Here is an 18,431-nt window from a genome sequence, read left to right on the forward strand (position 1 = left end):
CTTTGGCAGTGTGGGACGTGTTTGCCATGTGCCAAGGGCCATGCTTGCTGGGCCTCCAGGCTACCCAGACCCAAGCTTCTCCCCGGTGCCCGTGCTGCACCGAAGGGCCCGATGGAACGTGGACTCTGCCTCAGCAGGGCTGAGACCCAAGACTCTGCAGGAGTCTGGGGTTCTGGGGCTCCATGGGCATGAGGCAGGGGGGTCTGGGCTGCCCACACTGCACAGCAAAGGGCCACCAGTGCTTCCAGATTCACCTTCTAGAGAGTGGGGAGCTCCCTTGGATGGATGCTCCATTGAAGATGGACTCCAGGGGTGCTCTTGGGCACCAACACAGGCCCATCCTAGGTACACTGCCTGCTCTGCGCTCCACTCCCACCTTCCACTCACTTCGGCCACCACTGTGTTAGTCACGTGTCAGCCTCGGGGCAAGGGAGAGCCTACCAGCAGACACTTGTTCCCAAGAGCCATGTGCGAGCAGGTGGGCTGGAGCAGGTGCTACTGTGAGCAGGGCTGCCCCTTCCTGCTCCCACAGAGCCTGCATGCTGTCCTGGAGCCCGTGCTCAGCTGTCTCCCCTGCCTGCCCACGGGCTGCGCATTTTTCTTAAGAGAAGATGAGCACACTGCTCTGTGTCTGTCTCCCTTTTGTTTCCTTCCTTCCTTCCCTCCCTCCCTCCTCCCTCCCTCCTTCCTTCCTTCCTTTCCTTCTCTCCTTCTCTCTTTCTTTTTTTGAGACAAAGTCTCACTCTGTTGCACAGGCTGGAGTGCAGTTGCACGATCTCGGCTCACTGCAACCTCTGCCTCCCGGGTTCAAGCGATTCTCGTGCCTCAGCCTCCCGAGCAACTAGGATTATAGGCGCCTGCCACCATGCCTGGCTAATTTTTGTTTTTTTAGTAGAGATGGGTTTCACCATGTTGGTCAGGCTAAACTCCTGACCTCAGGTGATCCACCTGCCTCAGCCTCCCAAAGTGTTGGGATTACAGGCGTGAGCCACTGCGCCCGCTTTCCTATACCCCATCCCTGGCAACCCCTCAATAAACAGAAGGCTCAGCATATCCCTATTGCTCACTCCATTTCTTTTTACTTTCCCTGCTTTCTGCTCATGCTCACCCAGCTTGCTGGTGTCCATCAAAGGACAGCTCTAGGTGCTACTAGATGCGCTTGTGCAGTGAGTGCTACTGTGGTCCTATATCCACACTCTTTCTTGTTTATAAGGCACCAACTTAGCATGGCCACATAGAGTTTGTGTGGCCTAGGGCACTAAGGCCTTGCTTTTCCCACTCTCTCAGCCGTCATCATCAGCCAGCTGGTCTGATCACCTGTGCGTGCCCACCTGCGTCTGCTCACCTGCACCTGCCCTGCTGTCAGAGCCGAGAGCAGGGTGGCTTTTGCAGCTTAGCCTTCAGGAGCCAGCGGGCAGGAGCAGCCTGCGGCCTGAGGCTGTAGTCAAAGGTGTGGAGGCACATCTGCCGGCAGTCCGGTTCACCTTTACCAGGAACTCCATTTTCCCATAACCCTCCATGAAGCGACTGGAATAGTCACAGGGTGAGTAGAAAATCATGTGCATTAAACTAGAGGCTTCTTCAGCAGGATATGCAAGTAAATGCAAAACCAGGTGGAGCTGAGGACATGGGAGATCCAGAGAGGAGGCCTCACTGTGTGTGTGAGTTCATGCATGCCTGTGTGCACAGAGGAATACACAACACACATGCACACCCACACACATGCATGTGCACACAACCTAAATTTCATTAAGACCAGAAAACAAAGTGCTCTAAAACTCACATAGCAATAGGTTTCATTTGGGTGGTTAGTAATAGGTATAGGAAAACAGTTCTTCACAGTAAGCTGTGTGCTGCTGGGGCACTGTTTTCCTGAAGAGAACACTGCTGGATGCTCAGACAACAGGGATACTGATTTGACCAAGAGTCAGCATTCTGTGGAAGTAGACATTGCATTCTTAGCTTGCAATTTTGTAGGGAAGGTGTTTGTGTATTATACAGTGAGGAATCTTAGTCACCTACGTGCGGCAGCTGAACTGCACCTTGGCCCCCGCCGGCCCGGCCCACTTAGGACGCGGATCCCTGGAGGAATTCCAGTCCTGCCCTGGAATAGCTGCAGGTGGGCAGGCAGCCAGCAGCACGCACTGAGCACTGCCTGAACACTGGGAGGGGCGACCCAGGTGGCATGCAGGATCAGCATGACTGTTCGCAAGAGCATGACACTGAACAGGAGAACACTGCCATGCACACGGCCCTTTCCATTACATCACAGTCATGAGAGCTGACAAGTACTGAACATCTCCCATGTGCCGGGCGTCACTCTAGGTGCTTTCAGTCTATTCACCTAAATCTTCCCCACCCTGCATGGCAGGTGTTCTAAGGACACCCCCACCCCCCGATGACTGTGTACAGTGAGGCACGGAGTGCTCCAGGCCCCCGGACTGCAGTCTGGCCTGGCTGCTGCCTCTCCTGTAGGGAACACACTGTGGCATGGCGCTCAGCTCTTGCTCAGTGGCCCAAGCAGAGGTTTGCTTGCTCCATCCAAGGGGATCAGCTGTGAGTCCTGGGCTCAGGGCATAGGGCGGGGTGCAGGGCTCAGAGCCCCTTCCCAGGAGGCTGCTGCAGGGGTCCTGTGAGGCTGGAGAGGGAAGGAAGGGCTTGGGTGCACCGCTAGCTGGGCAGCACTTCTCCTGTCCCTGAGTCTAGGTGGGGAGCACTGCTCCTGTCCGTGGGTCTAGGTGGGGAGCACTGCTCCTGTCCGTGGGTCTAGGTGGGGAGCACTGCTCCTGTCCGTGGGTCTAGGTGGGGAGCACTAATCCTTTCCCTGGGTCTAGGTGGGGAGCACTACTCCTGTCCCTGGGTCTAGGTGGGGAGCACTACTCCTGTCCCTGGGTCTAGGTGGGGAGCACTACTCCTTTCCCTGGGACTACCCAGAAGCATTGCTCCTGTCCTTGGGTCTAGCTGGGAGCACTATTCCTGTCTGGACCTAGCTGGACAGCACCACTCCTTTCTCTGGGTCTGGCTGGGAGCACAACTCCTCTCCCTGGGTCTAGCCGGGATCATTGATCCTGCCCCTGGGTCTACCAGGGAGCAGTACTCCTTTCCCTGGGCCCAGCCAGGAGCTCATGCCTGCCTCCTTGCTCCTTGGCTGCAGTCAGTATGACAACCACAACACGGAGTTAACTTTCTACAAAGGCAAAATGCCTTCCTATTCCCCACTCCCCGCAAATGTAAGCCAGCTCTTTCTGAGGAGGGCAGGAGATCCCCTTGAGCAGGTATTCAGAGTTGGCAAAAGACACATGGCTCCATTGCTTTCTCCTGCTTCCAGCTGAATATGAAAATGGCTTATTTTCAGAACTGCCTCTGGTGACAGGTCATGAGCAGGCTGAAAGGTAACAGAGAGGCCCCGGAGCACCTGCAGCGTGTGCTCACCCGTGTGCGCTCCTGCGATGTGCATGGACTCAGGCAACGTTGGGAAATTATTGGGGTTGTGAGCACTGAGCTGAAATGGTTGGAGCCACTGTGTGGCAGATGGCTGAGGGGGGACAGAGGAGAATCCCGGGCATGAAGGGACAGTGGGTCGTGCTCACAGGGGCACTCTGCAGCCAAAAGACTGCCAGGTTCATGCAGCCTGGGGGAGAGGGCATGGAGGGGTGCTCTGCTGTGGAAACAGGAGCTGCCCCAGGGCTGGCAGGTGAGTCCCCGCCCCACTTCTCTGGCACAGGCTCAGCCAGCCCACAACAGCCCCCTGGGATCCCCGCTGCCTGCCCCACTCCCTCCCACTGCCACTCACTCAGGAGCCACCCCTCTGTGTCATCAAAGCCACCAGAGCAGGAGACTCCACACACCACTCCCTCCCTCTCGTCCCCTCCCACCGCACAGCAGCACGCCATCATCTTGCAGGCAGACAATGAGGATAGGACAGCTATTGAGAAAAGCGCGTGGCTTCGGAGGCTCAGGACATGTCCCGACGGCACCTGCAGGTTTTCTTTTCCTGGGGCCGCAGGCACTGGCGGTGCTGCACCTGCCGCGGGCCAGCGCCCTGCCTGTCAGCCGCATACCTGAGCGCTGCTGCAGGCCCTGGCCTGCTCCACATCCTGCCCTGCTGCGGTTCTGTCTCCCCACTGCACCCCCGCTCAGTAGACTCTGCGGAGCAAGGCTGTCCCTCCCAGACCTGCCATTTGATTTTCTAGAATCCTGTGGCCATGAGAGAAAAACACCACTCCCTTAACTCTCTGCTTACCTGTTTCCTTTTTTTTTTTTTTTAAAAAAAACATGGCATGAAAACTGTTTTCTCCAATCAGTTAATCTGTTTCTTTTTCCACCTCCCCCTGCCTCCCTTCCCTGTTTTTGTTTTCCTCCTTCGCCTCCTTTTCTTTCTTCCTCCTCTTTCTCCTTTTTCAAGACAGCAAACAGCAACTCTCCTCCTAAACTGAGTGGTCCGTGCGGGTAGGGGCAGGGCCACTTCTGCGCAGCGTTTTTGTGGTCTGGGATGGGGTCTGCCAGGGCTGGCTGCACACATCATGCACACATCCCACGGGGTCACCGTCAGGGTCCCTGGAAATACGGAGGGTGCACCCACTTCCTGGTTAGCGACTAACTTGGATTCCTGAGGGTGCTATGCTCTTTTCTGTGTTTACATGAACCAAGTAATGAGAAATTCGAAGAGGGAAGCAGCTTGCCTTGCACTCAGATTCACACTAACCCAATTAAGAACACAGCAAGTGGACCACGGCGTGAATCTGGCTTATTGGAGCTCACGTAACTTGCATGCAAGTTCATGTTGATCTAATGGGATTTTAGACTTTTATGCTTTCCTACAAATCATATCTCATTAATTTCCATTTGGTGTTTTGCCACGTTAGAGCCAGCATAGCAAACACATTAAATCTTGAATGTGGTTAATCAGAATCCTCGTCATGAGCAGTGTGATACCAGTTGCTTTAGAATTGGTGAACTCTTGATGGGATGAGAAAGAAATTCAAAGAACTCTACTGCACGTGGTAAATGGGATACACTACAGTGTGTATGTCTGTGTGATCTGTGTCATAAGGGAGATGTGTGTGTGTTGGGGGGAGGGTAGTTTCACTAATGCTAAGTCCAACAGGGTAGGATTCATGAGCATTCTAGTGACGTTTACACCAGTGCTTTATCCGACTTTCATGAGATTCATTTTTCTAAGTTCAACTATTGAAGCTATTTTAGAAATATCCTTCAGCTTCCTTATACTAGTAAGAGACTTAAGCACTGCCACATATTTGTTACAGGAGGGACCCAGCAACCCGGGCTCTCCATTTCTGGGCTGTTGGTGTCCACACTTATTCATTACACCTGAGTGCCTATGTAGAAGCTAAGCATGCTGCAAGCTAGGACACACGTGTCCCTGTCCCGACACACCTACTAAAATCCATGCATTCAGATCATACTTATGGTTTATTCAAAGGGGGAAACGGCTTCCCTCTTTGTAACATGATGTAACAGACATTATCTCATTCAATCCTGCCTTACAGAAACCCTGCGAGATAGAGGCAGAGAGAGCAGGTGTTATTCCCATTTTAGATAAGTGTAATTTGTGAAGTAATTCGTAACCTATAAGTAGGATGACAATACATCCTGCTTTGCCTGGGAAAACCCCAGATAACACTGTGCTGATGTAATTATGAGCATCTCCTTTCACGATACCATCCCATATGGGATGATAAATGCCATGGTCCCTACCAAGCTAGAATCACTTTTCACTTATATCAGACTTTCAAAGTTCACGTGACCTGTTCCTGGCCAGGCGGTATCTTGTGACAGTAAGAGGCGGTCGGCGCTGGAACATGGTTCAGGGCAGGGGCTGCAGGTCAGACCTGGCACACATCCCGGCTATACCCCGGCTGTCAATCCTTGGGCTAGTGACTGGCACCTGGAAAGCACCATGTTATAGTTTATTGTGTTTGCCATTTTATCTCATGGCCTCTGGTCATGGGCATCTTTTTCTTCTCCAGGTAGAAGAAGGCTTTCCCTGACATCATCTGAGATGGCTCAAAGAAGCATTCCTGTTCCCTCTCCGGTTGAGGAGTCCGGCTTCCACCATTCTCCTCACTAACGGGTGGTAGTCTCAGCCTCTCCTCCTTTGCATGTTCTGCTGACGCTGCTCTCACTCTGCCTCCCTTGGCGGTACCAGAGTTTTCCAGCCTAGTGACCAGTCCATGTTCTCCACCACACCTGGCTTGGTAAGGCCAGGTCCCAGCCTCATATCCAGATTCTTATTAGCACCAAATACAAAAGGCATTACATCCAAGCCGGAAACTTCCACTATAGAAAGCAAATCCCGAGGTATGTTCAGATGAAAAGAGTGGATAAGAGCGGAATCCATGATCTCACAATACATGTATACCGCATAGCAACCCCGCCTGTGTCCATGGGGGTCTGCTGGGAGATTCTGGAGCTGAGGACAGTCACTCACACCACAGAGTAAGCGGAGGATGTGTGGCAAGAACAGATTTGCTTTAGACAAAGTTCTCTTTAGCATTAGAACTAGGTAAGGTCTGAATCTTGGCTTTTGCCCTTTAGGAGATTTATGATTTTCCTAACTGCAATTTCCTCAATGTGTAGGATGAAAAATCTGTAAGTCATGTTTACCTCTTAGGATAGTTGGAAGAAATTAGTGAGATAATGCATGTAAAATGCTTAGCACAGTGTCTGGAACAAAAGCACTCATTGGATTTTCTTTTAATGTATTATTGAGATTATGGGCATTTTAGAAATTTCATTTATTCCATTTTCTGACTTTATCATGTATCTGAAGGATTCATGAAGGAAGACATGACTACATGGTTTTAATTAACCTCCCAGATTTCCCGTGCTTTCGGGCTAGTTAGATATACTGGGAGGCAGTGACTCAGGTTCTAAATGCCACTCACAGAGAGGATTCCTAAATCTTTCTGCTTACTTCCGCGCTGTTCTCTGTCTTCAGGCTCAGCAATATGTGGCTCCGAGTGGCGGTGTCCTCCCTCAGGAAACAGGCTGCTCGGGTCCCCTTCATGCACACGAGGCCTTGGAGACGCCGATGGAAGGTGGCGGGTGTGGCTCATGCTAGGAGAGGGCAGCCTGGGTTTCAGCCAGTACATCCACGCCGACAAGCTGTCACCCCAGGGACCTCTGTGAGCCTAACCAGGGCCACATAATAGGGGCAGTGGGGCAAAACGGACAACAGGAAGGTAAAAATGAGTAAGAGGATATGTGTTTTAGTGGGGGAATATTTTCTTGATGGGTTAGGTAGGAGGCTTGAGGTCCATGGAAAGCCACAAATGACTGATGGTGGAGCTGGGGCAGTGAGCCGCTGCCCTGGCAGTGAGATCGATAAAGGCACTTCGAATGCAGACACATGCCCAGCCTCCCTGAGGATGCCTCCCTGGTAGATTTCCTGACTTTTTCACTTTCCCACGAAACTGAGCAAGTTTACCTGAGATGTATCTGTGAGAAGTGGCCTTTGATTTACTTGCTACATGTTTGGGGGGCTTCTCCCTCAATGGCAACTTAGACTGGAAACACTCCAAGACACCATCTGCCTCCCTCCCTGACAAGAGGGCAGTCACTCCGTCAGAAAATGCAGATGTATTACTTCTGCCTCTTTTTGAAATATTACGGAGCCATCCTCACAACTTGCTAACTTGTAATTAATGTACATGTGGGTTAAATTTCTATGTTATTATGTATATTTTGTAGTCTCTCTCTGTCTAATACAATTCCCAACCCTCCCTTGGTTGCACTTGGTGAGAATTAACCACTAGCTGTGGATGACTGGGCAAACGTCAGAGGTGACTCTGGGAGGACATGGCCCCTGAGATGAGACGCAGGGTCAAGAAAAGCGCAGGAGCCACAGGGCAGCTCAGAGGAACTTTCTCCAGATGCTTGTCTTCATAGTTTCAGAGTAATTGATTTGAATCCCCTTTAACAACCTTCTTTAATACAAATGATGTAACTTTGTGGTGGGGGGAGGCAGGAGAGGAGTTATTAACATGAATCCAAGCAGTGACAGGTGACAGCACACGCAGCACATGGTCTGGAATTATCACTTTACATTGCGAATGGGGTGAGGGCAGGGACAACTGACTTGGAATATATTAACCCTCGTGGTGTTGCACAAAGTAGGAACTTAGTGAATGTTTTGGATGATTTTATGGTGCAAGCAATTGCAGGCCTGGTTTCTTACAAGTGCAGTCTTGTACACAGAGATATTTGCAGGTTAAGAATGCAGGACTACCAGTTTTCAGTGGTGGTTTTAAAATCCTGTAGTTGAAAAAAAAAGCACTTGATTGTTTCCCAAATAGAATCCTCCATGCTGCTTATGAAGTGATGCCTACCTCTCCTAAAGGAGCCTAGCCTGGCTTTCTGCTATTCCACACAAAGTGCTGGGAGGAGAAGGGGAAGCCAATGAGAGGAGCCAGTTAGAGGAAGACTATCGCTAATCCTCCAAGTTATAACTGCTCATCCACAGTCTTAACCCAGCCCCCGCAAATGTAGGCAAAGACCAAGGGCAGCCAGGTTGGTTGTACTTAGCGGGGAGAAGAGTTAGGCCAAGCCTAGCAGTGGGGAGGTGAGGGCATAGAATGGGCAAGAGGGGAGAGACAGCTTTTCCTTAAAGCGATCCCAAGGGCACTCAGATGCCCTTACTATGTGGTGAGTGAATTTTCAGTGTTACAGTCATTTGTGAGTTGCTACAGTAGTGAAATTAAGAGAATCCATCAATATAGATACAGCAGCATAAGGAAGTGATTTGGGCAGTTTAGGATGAACAGCAGAGGAGACTGGATATATTGGGAGGCTCTTGAACAGAGTGTATGAATTCTTATAGTCAAGTGTCATCATCATCTTAAGCTGGATTAAAATTATTTAGGGTTTTTTTGTTGTTAACATTTTTTAGGTTTAAATGTCCAGTAATAAAAGAGGGTTATTCATATGGAGGTCAATATATACTCTACATACAATAAAAAGTTTAGGTACAGATGTCTAAGGTGAGTACTTTAAATGATAAATTAAAATCATGCTCATAATGGTCCGGGACACTTGTAAGGAAACTAAAAGAATGTATATTGCAGGGAAAGGGAGTCTCATACATTGGGCATAGCAGTTCAATTGGAAGCCTTTAGTGACCTAGCAACATGTGCTAGAAATCTCAGAATTATGCAGAGCCTCTAATCCAACAATTTTACCTTTACAAACTTACCCCAAGAAAGTAAGCACTAAGCCATGTGAAAAAGTTTATCTACAGGGGATGTTCATTATTAGAATTATTTATAATAGCAACAATGTGGAAACAGCTGACATGTCAATGGCAGGAAAGTGGTTTAATGGAGTCAGTCATGATGGAATACCAGGCAGTCATTACAAGTCAAGCTACAGACAAATTATGAATGACCTCAAAAAATGTTCATGAAATAGTGGTACATGAAGACAAAAGTGCGTTTTCAACACGATCATCTGAAAAATACAGTGTTCTCTTTGCAAAGATATAGGTGCACTTACAAATGCATTATAAAAGCCTGGAAGGATTTAAACCAAAATTTAATCGATATTTAAATCTTATTTTTAAATTTCCTAAATATCTGAAATATTCTTCAGAGAACCTCAATACTTTGTAATCAGAAAAATTAGCTAAAATATTAAAAGCAGGCAATTAATATCAACAAGATCATACACTAGGAGATCCCAGCTCTTGTCTCCCCCATGAAAGCAAGAATTTAACAACTACTTACCAACACAAATAGCTCTGGGAATTGTCCAGAGTACAATGAAGAAGTGGCAGGAACTCATTAAAGAACCCTCAAACCAAGGACAGCTGTATATAAAGGTGTGGGAAGCATTTTATCTGCATCACCCCATCCTCCACCCTGGCATAGCTTGGCAACAAAGGGGATCTTTTTGGCTGTGACCTCTGTCTATGGGGAAAAAGGTGATCAGAACCCCAGTACTTTTGTCACCCACAGCTTTTATGACTGATGATGCCCACAATCTTCACTGATGCTGACCCCAGCTAATTAAACTGCCCAGAATCCAAGTTGTATTCACCTGGAGCCAGAACTGTCACACCCCAGCTGGTGCCCTCATACCCACCCATAGGCGAAGGTCTTTCCCCACCAAAGCCAGCCCATAATGTCTGGAAGAGGTAACTGCTCCTTCAAATGTGTAGACATAAATGCAAGGTTATAAGAAACATATAAAACCAATGAAACATTACTGATTTTCCAGTAACCAACCCCAAGGAAATGGAAAGCCTTGAATTTTCTGGCAAAGAATTCAAAATAATTGGTTTAAAAAATCTCAGTAAGCTGTAAGAGAACACAGTCAGACAACTCAATGCATTCAGGAAAACAACACATGAACAAAACTAGAAGTTCAACAGAGATAAAAGTCATTAGAAAACCAGGAATTTCTGGAGATGAAAAGTACAATGAATGAAATAGAAAATACAACAGACAGCCTTAAGAGCAGATTCGATCAAGCAGAAGGAGGAATCTGTGAATTTGAAGATAGGTCATTTGAGATCATACAGTCAGGGGAGAAAAAGGAAAAAAAAAACAATAAAAAAGAATGAAGAAATCCTATAGAATTTATGGACCATAATCAAGTGAAGCAATATATGCATTATGAAAGTATCAGGAGAAGAGAAAAGGTTAAGAAGTTTACTTAAAGACTTAATGGCTGAAAACTTCCCAAATCTTGGGAGAGAAATGAACAACCAGATTAAAGAAACTCAAAGGGCCTAAAATAGGGTCAATCCAAAGATGGATACAATGAGGTACATTATAACCAAATTGTCAGAAGTCAGGAACAAAGAGCATTTTGAAAGCAGCAAGAGAAAAGTGACATCACATCTAAGGCAATGTGGATAAGACTATCAGTGGATTTCTCAGCAGAAACCCTGTAGGCCAGGAAAGAATGAGAAAACAAATTCAAAGTACTGAAAGAAAAAAAACCCTGCCAATCAAGAATAATATACCTGTAAAATTATCCCTTAAAAATGGAGAGATAAAGTCTTTCCCAAATAAACAAAAACTGAGAAAGTTTGTTACCCCCAAGCCTCACTTACAAAAATGGTGAAGAGATTTCTTCAATTTGAAATAAAAACCTGCTAAGCAGCCAGGTGAAAACACATGAAAGCATAAATCTCATTGGTAAAGATAAATATGTAGACAAATACAGAATAATGCAACATTCTAGTATATAAATTACTGTTAACCCTAACATAAAAGTTAAAAGATAAACGTTTATTAAGAGACACACAATGTAAAAAGAAGCAAACTGACTACAAGAACACAAAATGTGTAGAAGGATTGAAAGTATAGTTATTGTGTATGATCAAAGTTAAATTGTTACCAACTTAAAATAGACAAGATATTTTATGCAAGCCTTGAAATAAGTACCCAAACCTCTATCATTGATATACACACACATACACACACACAAAAACAAAGCCAATCATTACAAAACTTCATCAAATCAAAGAGAAACAACTGCCAAACAGGCAGAAAACAATAAACAAAATGGCAACAATAAGTACATGTCTGTTAATGGTCTCTTTAAATGATTATAGATTTAACTGCCCAACCAAAAGGCATAGAGTGATTGAACAGATTTTAAAAAGATTCAGCAATATGCTGTCCACAAGAGACTTTCTTTAAATTTAAAGGCACATATAGGTGGAAAGTGAAAGGATGGAAAAAGACATTCCATGCAAATGGTAACCAAAAGAAAGCAGAGGTAAGTATGCTTATATCAAATAAAAAAGAAATTTAGTAGAAAATTACCTCAAGACAAAGAACATTATATAATGATGAAATGGTCCACTCAACAAGTACATATAATAGTTTTAAATATGCAAGCAACCAATATCAGAACATCTAAAGCATATAAAGCAAATATTGACAGATCTGAAGGAATAAATTTATAGCAATACAGTAATAGGTACTGTACTTTGATGTCCCACTTATGATAATGGATAAAACATCCAGACAGAAAACCAGTAAACAGATGAGTTGCACAACACCATAGACTAAAAAGACCTGACAGACATGTATAGAACTTTCTATCCAACAACAAAAGAATACATTATTCTCAAGCATACATGTAATATTCTCTAGGTTAGATCACGTGTGAGGTCATGAAACAAATCTTAACAAATTTAAGAAGACTGAAATCATTCCAAGTATCTTTTCCAACAGTTAGAGAATGAAACTAGGAATCAGTAACAGTAAGAAAATTGGTAAATTACAAATATACAGAAACTAAACAAAACATTTTTGAACAGCTATTTGTTCAAAGAGGAAATCAAAGGGAATTTAAAAATTATCTCAAGACAAAAACAAAAACAACACAACAAAACTTATACAAGGCAGCAAAAGTAGCATTGAGGAAAGTTTACAATGATAAATGCCTACAGTAAAAAAGAATAGAGATCTCAGGTAAAAAACCTAACTTCACACGTCAAAAAACCAGAAGAAAAGAACAAACTAAGCCCAAAGTCACCTGAAGGAAAGGAATAATAAAGATAAAAGCAGAAATAAATCAAATAGAGAACAGAAAAAAATTAACAAAACTAAGAATTGGTGTTTTGAAAAGATAAACAAAATTGACAAACACCTGGGCCGACTAAGAAAATAAGAAAACTCAAAATCATAAATGAAGGAGGAGCCATTACAATGGATGCATCAGAAATAAAAATGATCATAAAAGACAATAAAAAATTCCTATGTGTAAATTGGATAACTTAGAAGAAATGGATAAATTCCTAGAAATGTATAACCTACCAAATTGAATTAGGAGGAAACAGAAAGCCTGAACAGGCCAATAACAAATGAGATTGAGTCAGTAATCAGAAACTTCCCAAAAAAGAAAAATCCAGACCAGGTGGCTTTCTAGGTGAATTCCAACCAGCATTCTAAGAAGAATGAATACCAATTCTTTTTTTTTTTTTTTAAACTTTTCTAAAAAATGGAAGAAAAGGGCATATTTTGAAAAACTCCTTTTATGAAGCCAGTATGACCTTAATTCCAAATCAGACAATAATGGCACAAGAAAAGAAAACTACAGGCCAATATCCCCCATGAGTATTGAAATAATAATCTTGAGCAGAATACTAGCAAACTGAATTCAACAATGAATTAAAAAGATCTTAACACCATGATCAGGTGGAATTCATCCCTGGGATGCAAGGATGCTTCAGCAGATGCAAATCAGTCCATGTGATACAACACATTAACAAAAAGGAAAACAACCTCATGATCATCTCAACAGATGCAGAAATAAAAGCATTAACAAAGTTCAACATCCATTCATGATGAGATCTGTCAACAAAATAAGTACACTAGTAATTTACCTCAACACAATAAAGGCCATGTATAAAAAGTCCACAGCTAACATCATTATTAAAAAAAAAAAAAAACTTTCTGTCAAGTATCTGGTAGAAATGGTGCTCATTCTTGCCATTTCTACTTAACATAATACTGGAAGTTCTAGCCAAAGCAATTAGACAAGTAAAAGAAGTTAAATCATCCAAGTTAGACAGGAAGGAGTAAATTACTTCCATTTTCCAACATCATCATCATATATGTAGAAAATCCTACAGACACAACAACAACAGCAACACACTGTTAGAGCCAGTAAGTGAATTTCATAAAGCTGTGGGACACAAAATCAACTTACAAAAGTCAGTTACGTTTCTACAAACAAGTGAGCTATCTGAAAAATTAATAAAAAATTCATTCCTAATAGCAGCAAAAAATAATAATAATAAATGTAACCAAAAAGGTGAAAGTCATATACACTGAAAATTATACAGGCGATGATGAAGAAAATTAAAGTGAACACAGACCAATAAAAGGGTATCTAATATGCATGAACTGGAAGAATTTATATTATTAAAATGTTCATACTACCCAAAGTGATCTACAGAGTCAATACAATCCTTATCAAAATCCCAAGGGCATTCTTCACAGAAATAGAAAAAACAATCCTAAAATTCATATGGAACCAGAAAAGACCCTAAATAGCTAAAGCAGTCCTGAGCAAGAGGAACAAAGCTAAAGGTGTCATACTTCCTGATTTCAAAATACAGTGCTTTAGTAATCAAAACAGCATGGCGCTGGCATAAAAACAAACATATAGACCAAGGGAACACAAGACAAGCCTAAAATAAATCCAGGCATCTACAGTCAACTGATCTTCCACAAAGGTGCCAAGAATACACAGCAGGGAAAGGAGAGTCTCTTCACAAAATGGTGTTGGGACAATTGGAGTTCCACATCAAAAGAATGAAACTGGACCCCATCTCATAACATATACAAAGATCAACTCGAAGTGGATGAAAGACTCAATGTTGCTCTGCAGCTGTAAACCAATTAGAAGACGACACAGAGGAAAAAGCTTCATGACATTGTTCTGGGCAAAGATTTTTGGATATGATGACAAAAACATAGGCAACAAAAGCAAAAATAAGTTAGACTGAATTAAACTAAAACAACAAATCTGCACAGAAAAGGAAAAAAATCAACAGTGAAAAGGCAACCACTGGGGAATATACTTACAATCATATATTTCCTTAGTGGTTAATGTCTAATATATATAAAGAACATCTACCACTCAATAGGTAGGTGTTTTGTTGTTTTTTCAACAACAAAAATCAAACAAAACCTGATTTAGAAATGGGCAAAGAACCTGATTGCACAGTTTTCAAAGAGATAGCAACGATCAATAAGTCTATGAAAAAGTGTCCAATATCAGTAATCAAATCAACAGATCAAAGCCAGAATCAGATATCCCCTCTTACAGAGGCTATTAGCACTAAGATAAATGATAACAAGGGCTGGAAAGGGTGTGGAGAAAAGAGAATCCTGTAAATTGTTGGTGGGAATGCAAATTAGTACAGCTAGTATAGAAAACAGTATAGAGACTTCTCAAAAAATTAAAAGTAGGACCACCGTTTGATTCAGAAATACCACTTCTAGGCATATACCCAAAGGAAATAAAATCAATTTCACAAAGAGAAATCTGTGTCAGATTTCAGTGTATTTCAGTGTAGTCACAGTAGCCATGATATGGAAACTACCCAAATGTCTGTCAATAAATAAATGGATCTATGAAATACGTATATGTATGTACACATGGCACAGTTTTCAGTGTATCCCTGGAGTCCTTCCAGACAGTTCCTGCCCTGTCCATTGCAGTTGGTTGGCAAAACCTCCCTCTGTCCTGGCACCCAGTGTCCCTCTACCCTAACTCCACATTTCACCCCCATGCCACTGCCTGAGTGCACCATAGTGTCCCCGCCCCCCATTACACACACACACATACACACAATCATCATTCTGCTTTCAAAAGGAGGGAAATTAAATCACTTCCAACGACATGGATGAACCTGGAGGCCATTATGCTAATTGAAATAAACCAGACACAGAAAAAAACAAATACTGCATGATCTCACTGATATGAGGGACCTAAAAGGGCAAAACTCATAGCAGGAGAGAGTAGAATAGTGGTTTCAGAGGGGTGGGATTAGTAGGATGGGGAGAAATGGGGGGATGTTGGTCAAAGGCTACAAAGTTTCAGTTTCACAAAATGAGTAAGTTCTGGAGATGTAATGAACAGCAATGTGACTCTAGTTCACAGTATTATATGTTTGAAATTTGCTATAAGAGTGGCTCACACACACAAAAAGAAAATGGTAACCATGTGAGGTGGTGTTTGTGTTAATTAACTTGATTATGGTGATTATTTAACAATGTATACAAATTTAAAAACATCAAGTTGTATATCTTAAATATATACAGTTTTAAATTATCAATGATCTCCCGATAAACAAGCATTGTATGTTGCATTATTTATATTTACTGCCAATAGAAAAATTATGTCAAAGTCCATCTATGTAAGGATCTAAAATATAAAAAAAATACTTGCACAGTAAAATATTTTTTCTTTTACTTCATGGAATTGTTTATTCCATTTATTTGTAACAGTGCATTTTTCACACAATATTCTCTTTTACCTAAACTTAATGCATATGTAGTAAGAAAGATTTACTATCCCAAGTAGCCTCTAAGTATTTAGATGAGGATAAAACACGCCTCTCCCCTGCTTACTGTGTGTACTTAGAAGGCAGAAAGCAGCTCACACAAGCCTAACCTGGCCCTGTCTTCCTCGGGCTTCTCAGGATGCCAACAGCACATGCTGGGGAGCCAGATGCAGGGAGCAGCCCAGTCTGTTTTCAGGAGGTCGCAGCCAGCAGGGCACAGTTAGGATGTGCCCTGATAAAGGGGTACACAAGAGGAACCCCGGCTGTGGGGGAGTGGGGGCACTACGGTGCACTCAGGCAGTGGCATGGGGACAAAACGTAGGAGTTAGGGTGGAGGGACACTGGGTGCCAGGACAGAGCGGGGCTTTGGCAACCAACTGCAATGCATGGGGTAGGGACTGTCTGGAAGGACTCCAGGGATACACTGAAAGCTTTGCCAATGCATTAGCCGTGAAATCTAAGAAACTCAGTACATGTTCTCCCTCTGCCCACCAAGAGTTTGCATTTATCTTGTGGCACTTTTTGGTTTTCAGTCCAATCTGCAGGAATTACGGACAGCCCATTGTATGCAGAAGACTAACTGCTATGGCAGACAAAGACGTGTATAGATAAAAGCCCTGCCTTCAGTAAGGTTTTACTGATTGCTTACAATCAGTAAGGTTGTTAAGGCAAAGCCTCAAACAATAAAGCAAATCATATTATATTTTAATATAATATGATTTCCACACGTTTCATCTCTCTGGATCTCCCTCAATGCCTACCAGAAAGGTGTTTCAATGAACAATTGGTACTCTTATTATTTTCATGCCATCTTCACTATTTATTGTTTCAAAGGAAATCCAGTAGTTTCAATGATTTTTCAATGTACATCCAGCTTCTTTCTGACATGCAGAATATTTGCATTAATAATTCATGATTACATAATCTCTCCATTCATTTAATGAATCCAAATATTTTATGCCAGTTATGTGCTTCATCAGATAATCTATGTGATAAAATATCTCTAGAAAAGTTAACTGTCTTGCCAAACCCAGCATCTAATAAAGGACTTCTTGTCTCCCATCTGTTTTAATTGCACCTTACACTGATGTTAAATGATATATGTGAGTGGACTTCATCTTCACCCTGAAATACACAATTCAACATCATCTTTCTGAACTAAATAGAAAAAAATAAGCAATACATATGTGCCTCCTTTTTTACTCACTTGAGACAGTATAGACATTTAGGTATTCACATATCATTGAATTCATTTGGATCTTTGAATACTTGAGCTTCAAATTCCATCTGGCTCTGTAAAAAAAAGGTACTCAATTTAGTATAGATTTACAAAAAAGGCAGAGCACCACAAAATGTTCTGTAAGCCTCCTTAGTGTGTGTCGAGACAGGATAACTGAGAGCGATGGGCATCGTGAACGTCTGCCGTTTGCGCATCTCACGCACAGATCTCATAACTACACTCCAAGCACAGTGCTTCGTTCTGTGGCCACGGAGATGAGCAAGATCACTTGACCCAGCTCTCCAAAAGTCTCCAGCCTGGTGGCAGAGACTGGTCAGAAACTGGCAAGCATCAGTCAGGGCTGAAAGGCTATGGGAGGGAAAGGCACACAGTGGACTCGGAGTCTAGGAGGATGAATCAGGGTACAGCCAAGTCCTGGTTGGGAATGAGACACTTTCTGGAGCAGGAAGGCTGAGAGCCAAGGGTGAGGGAGATGTGGTTCAATAAGGCAAGAACCCAAGAGCATTCATGGGATTTATTTACAAGGCAGGAGGGTGACCTTGCACTAGCACATTCAGGGATAGATGGGAAAAAGTGATAGTCAGATCTTAAATCTGGACAATTCTTTTGAGAAACTAGGCTTTGAGAAAGAAAACCATTATACAAGAAATAGAAGTAATAGGTGTGAAATTAAGATAAGTTCTCTCCTTTTCTTTCTTTCTTTCATTTTGATTTTCAGATGGTACAGTTTTGAACCTTTTAAAATTCTAATGGGAAGGTTTCACTAGAGAGGGAAGAGAGTGAAGATGTGGTATAAAGGTAAAGGTAAATAATGAAATAGTTCCTGAGGAGATTAAGAGATCCAGAGCTCCCCATCAGGCACTTCTGAGACCCACCCACCCACTCGCCCATCCATCCACCTCATCTATCCATCCATCTACCCTCCCACCCACCTCACCCATCCAACAACCCATCCCTTTACCCACCCATCCACCTCACCCATCCATCCACCTCACCCATCCATCCATCCACCCATCCATCTACCTACCCACCTACTTCACTCATCCACTCACCTCACCCATCCATACACCCATCCACCCCATCCATCCATCCACCCACCCACCCATCCATCTACCAAGCCACCTACCTCAATCATCC

The 18,431-nt window shown here is 43.6% G+C and overlaps 1 protein-coding gene across 6 annotated transcripts in view; it reads right to left on the minus strand.

Moving 5' to 3' along the window:
• Nucleotides 1–3,080: 3,080 nt before the first annotated feature.
• Nucleotides 3,081–18,431, minus strand: part of EFCAB1 (EF-hand calcium binding domain 1) — a 23,770-nt gene continuing 8,419 nt past the window's right edge. For 3 of the 6 annotated variants that reach the window (XM_032296046.1, XM_032296045.1, XM_032296041.1), the window contains 2 exons: nt 17,262–17,347; nt 15,949–16,935 (listed from right to left, as the gene is read on the minus strand). In XM_032296046.1, the coding sequence (XP_032151937.1) occupies nt 16,883–16,935; nt 17,262–17,347 (139 nt within the window). In that variant the 3' untranslated portion in view covers nt 15,949–16,882. Of the gene's footprint in view, nt 5,516–15,948; nt 17,180–17,261; nt 17,348–18,431 lie in introns of those variants that run through there. The other 3 variants (XM_032296043.1, XM_032296044.1, XM_032296042.1) reach the window with 2 other exon arrangements.

Source organism: Sapajus apella, unplaced genomic scaffold (genome assembly GCF_009761245.1).
Source record: "Sapajus apella isolate SASKATOON/1434 unplaced genomic scaffold, GSC_monkey_1.0 scaffold35, whole genome shotgun sequence".
Lineage (NCBI taxonomy): Eukaryota > Metazoa > Chordata > Mammalia > Primates > Cebidae > Sapajus > Sapajus apella.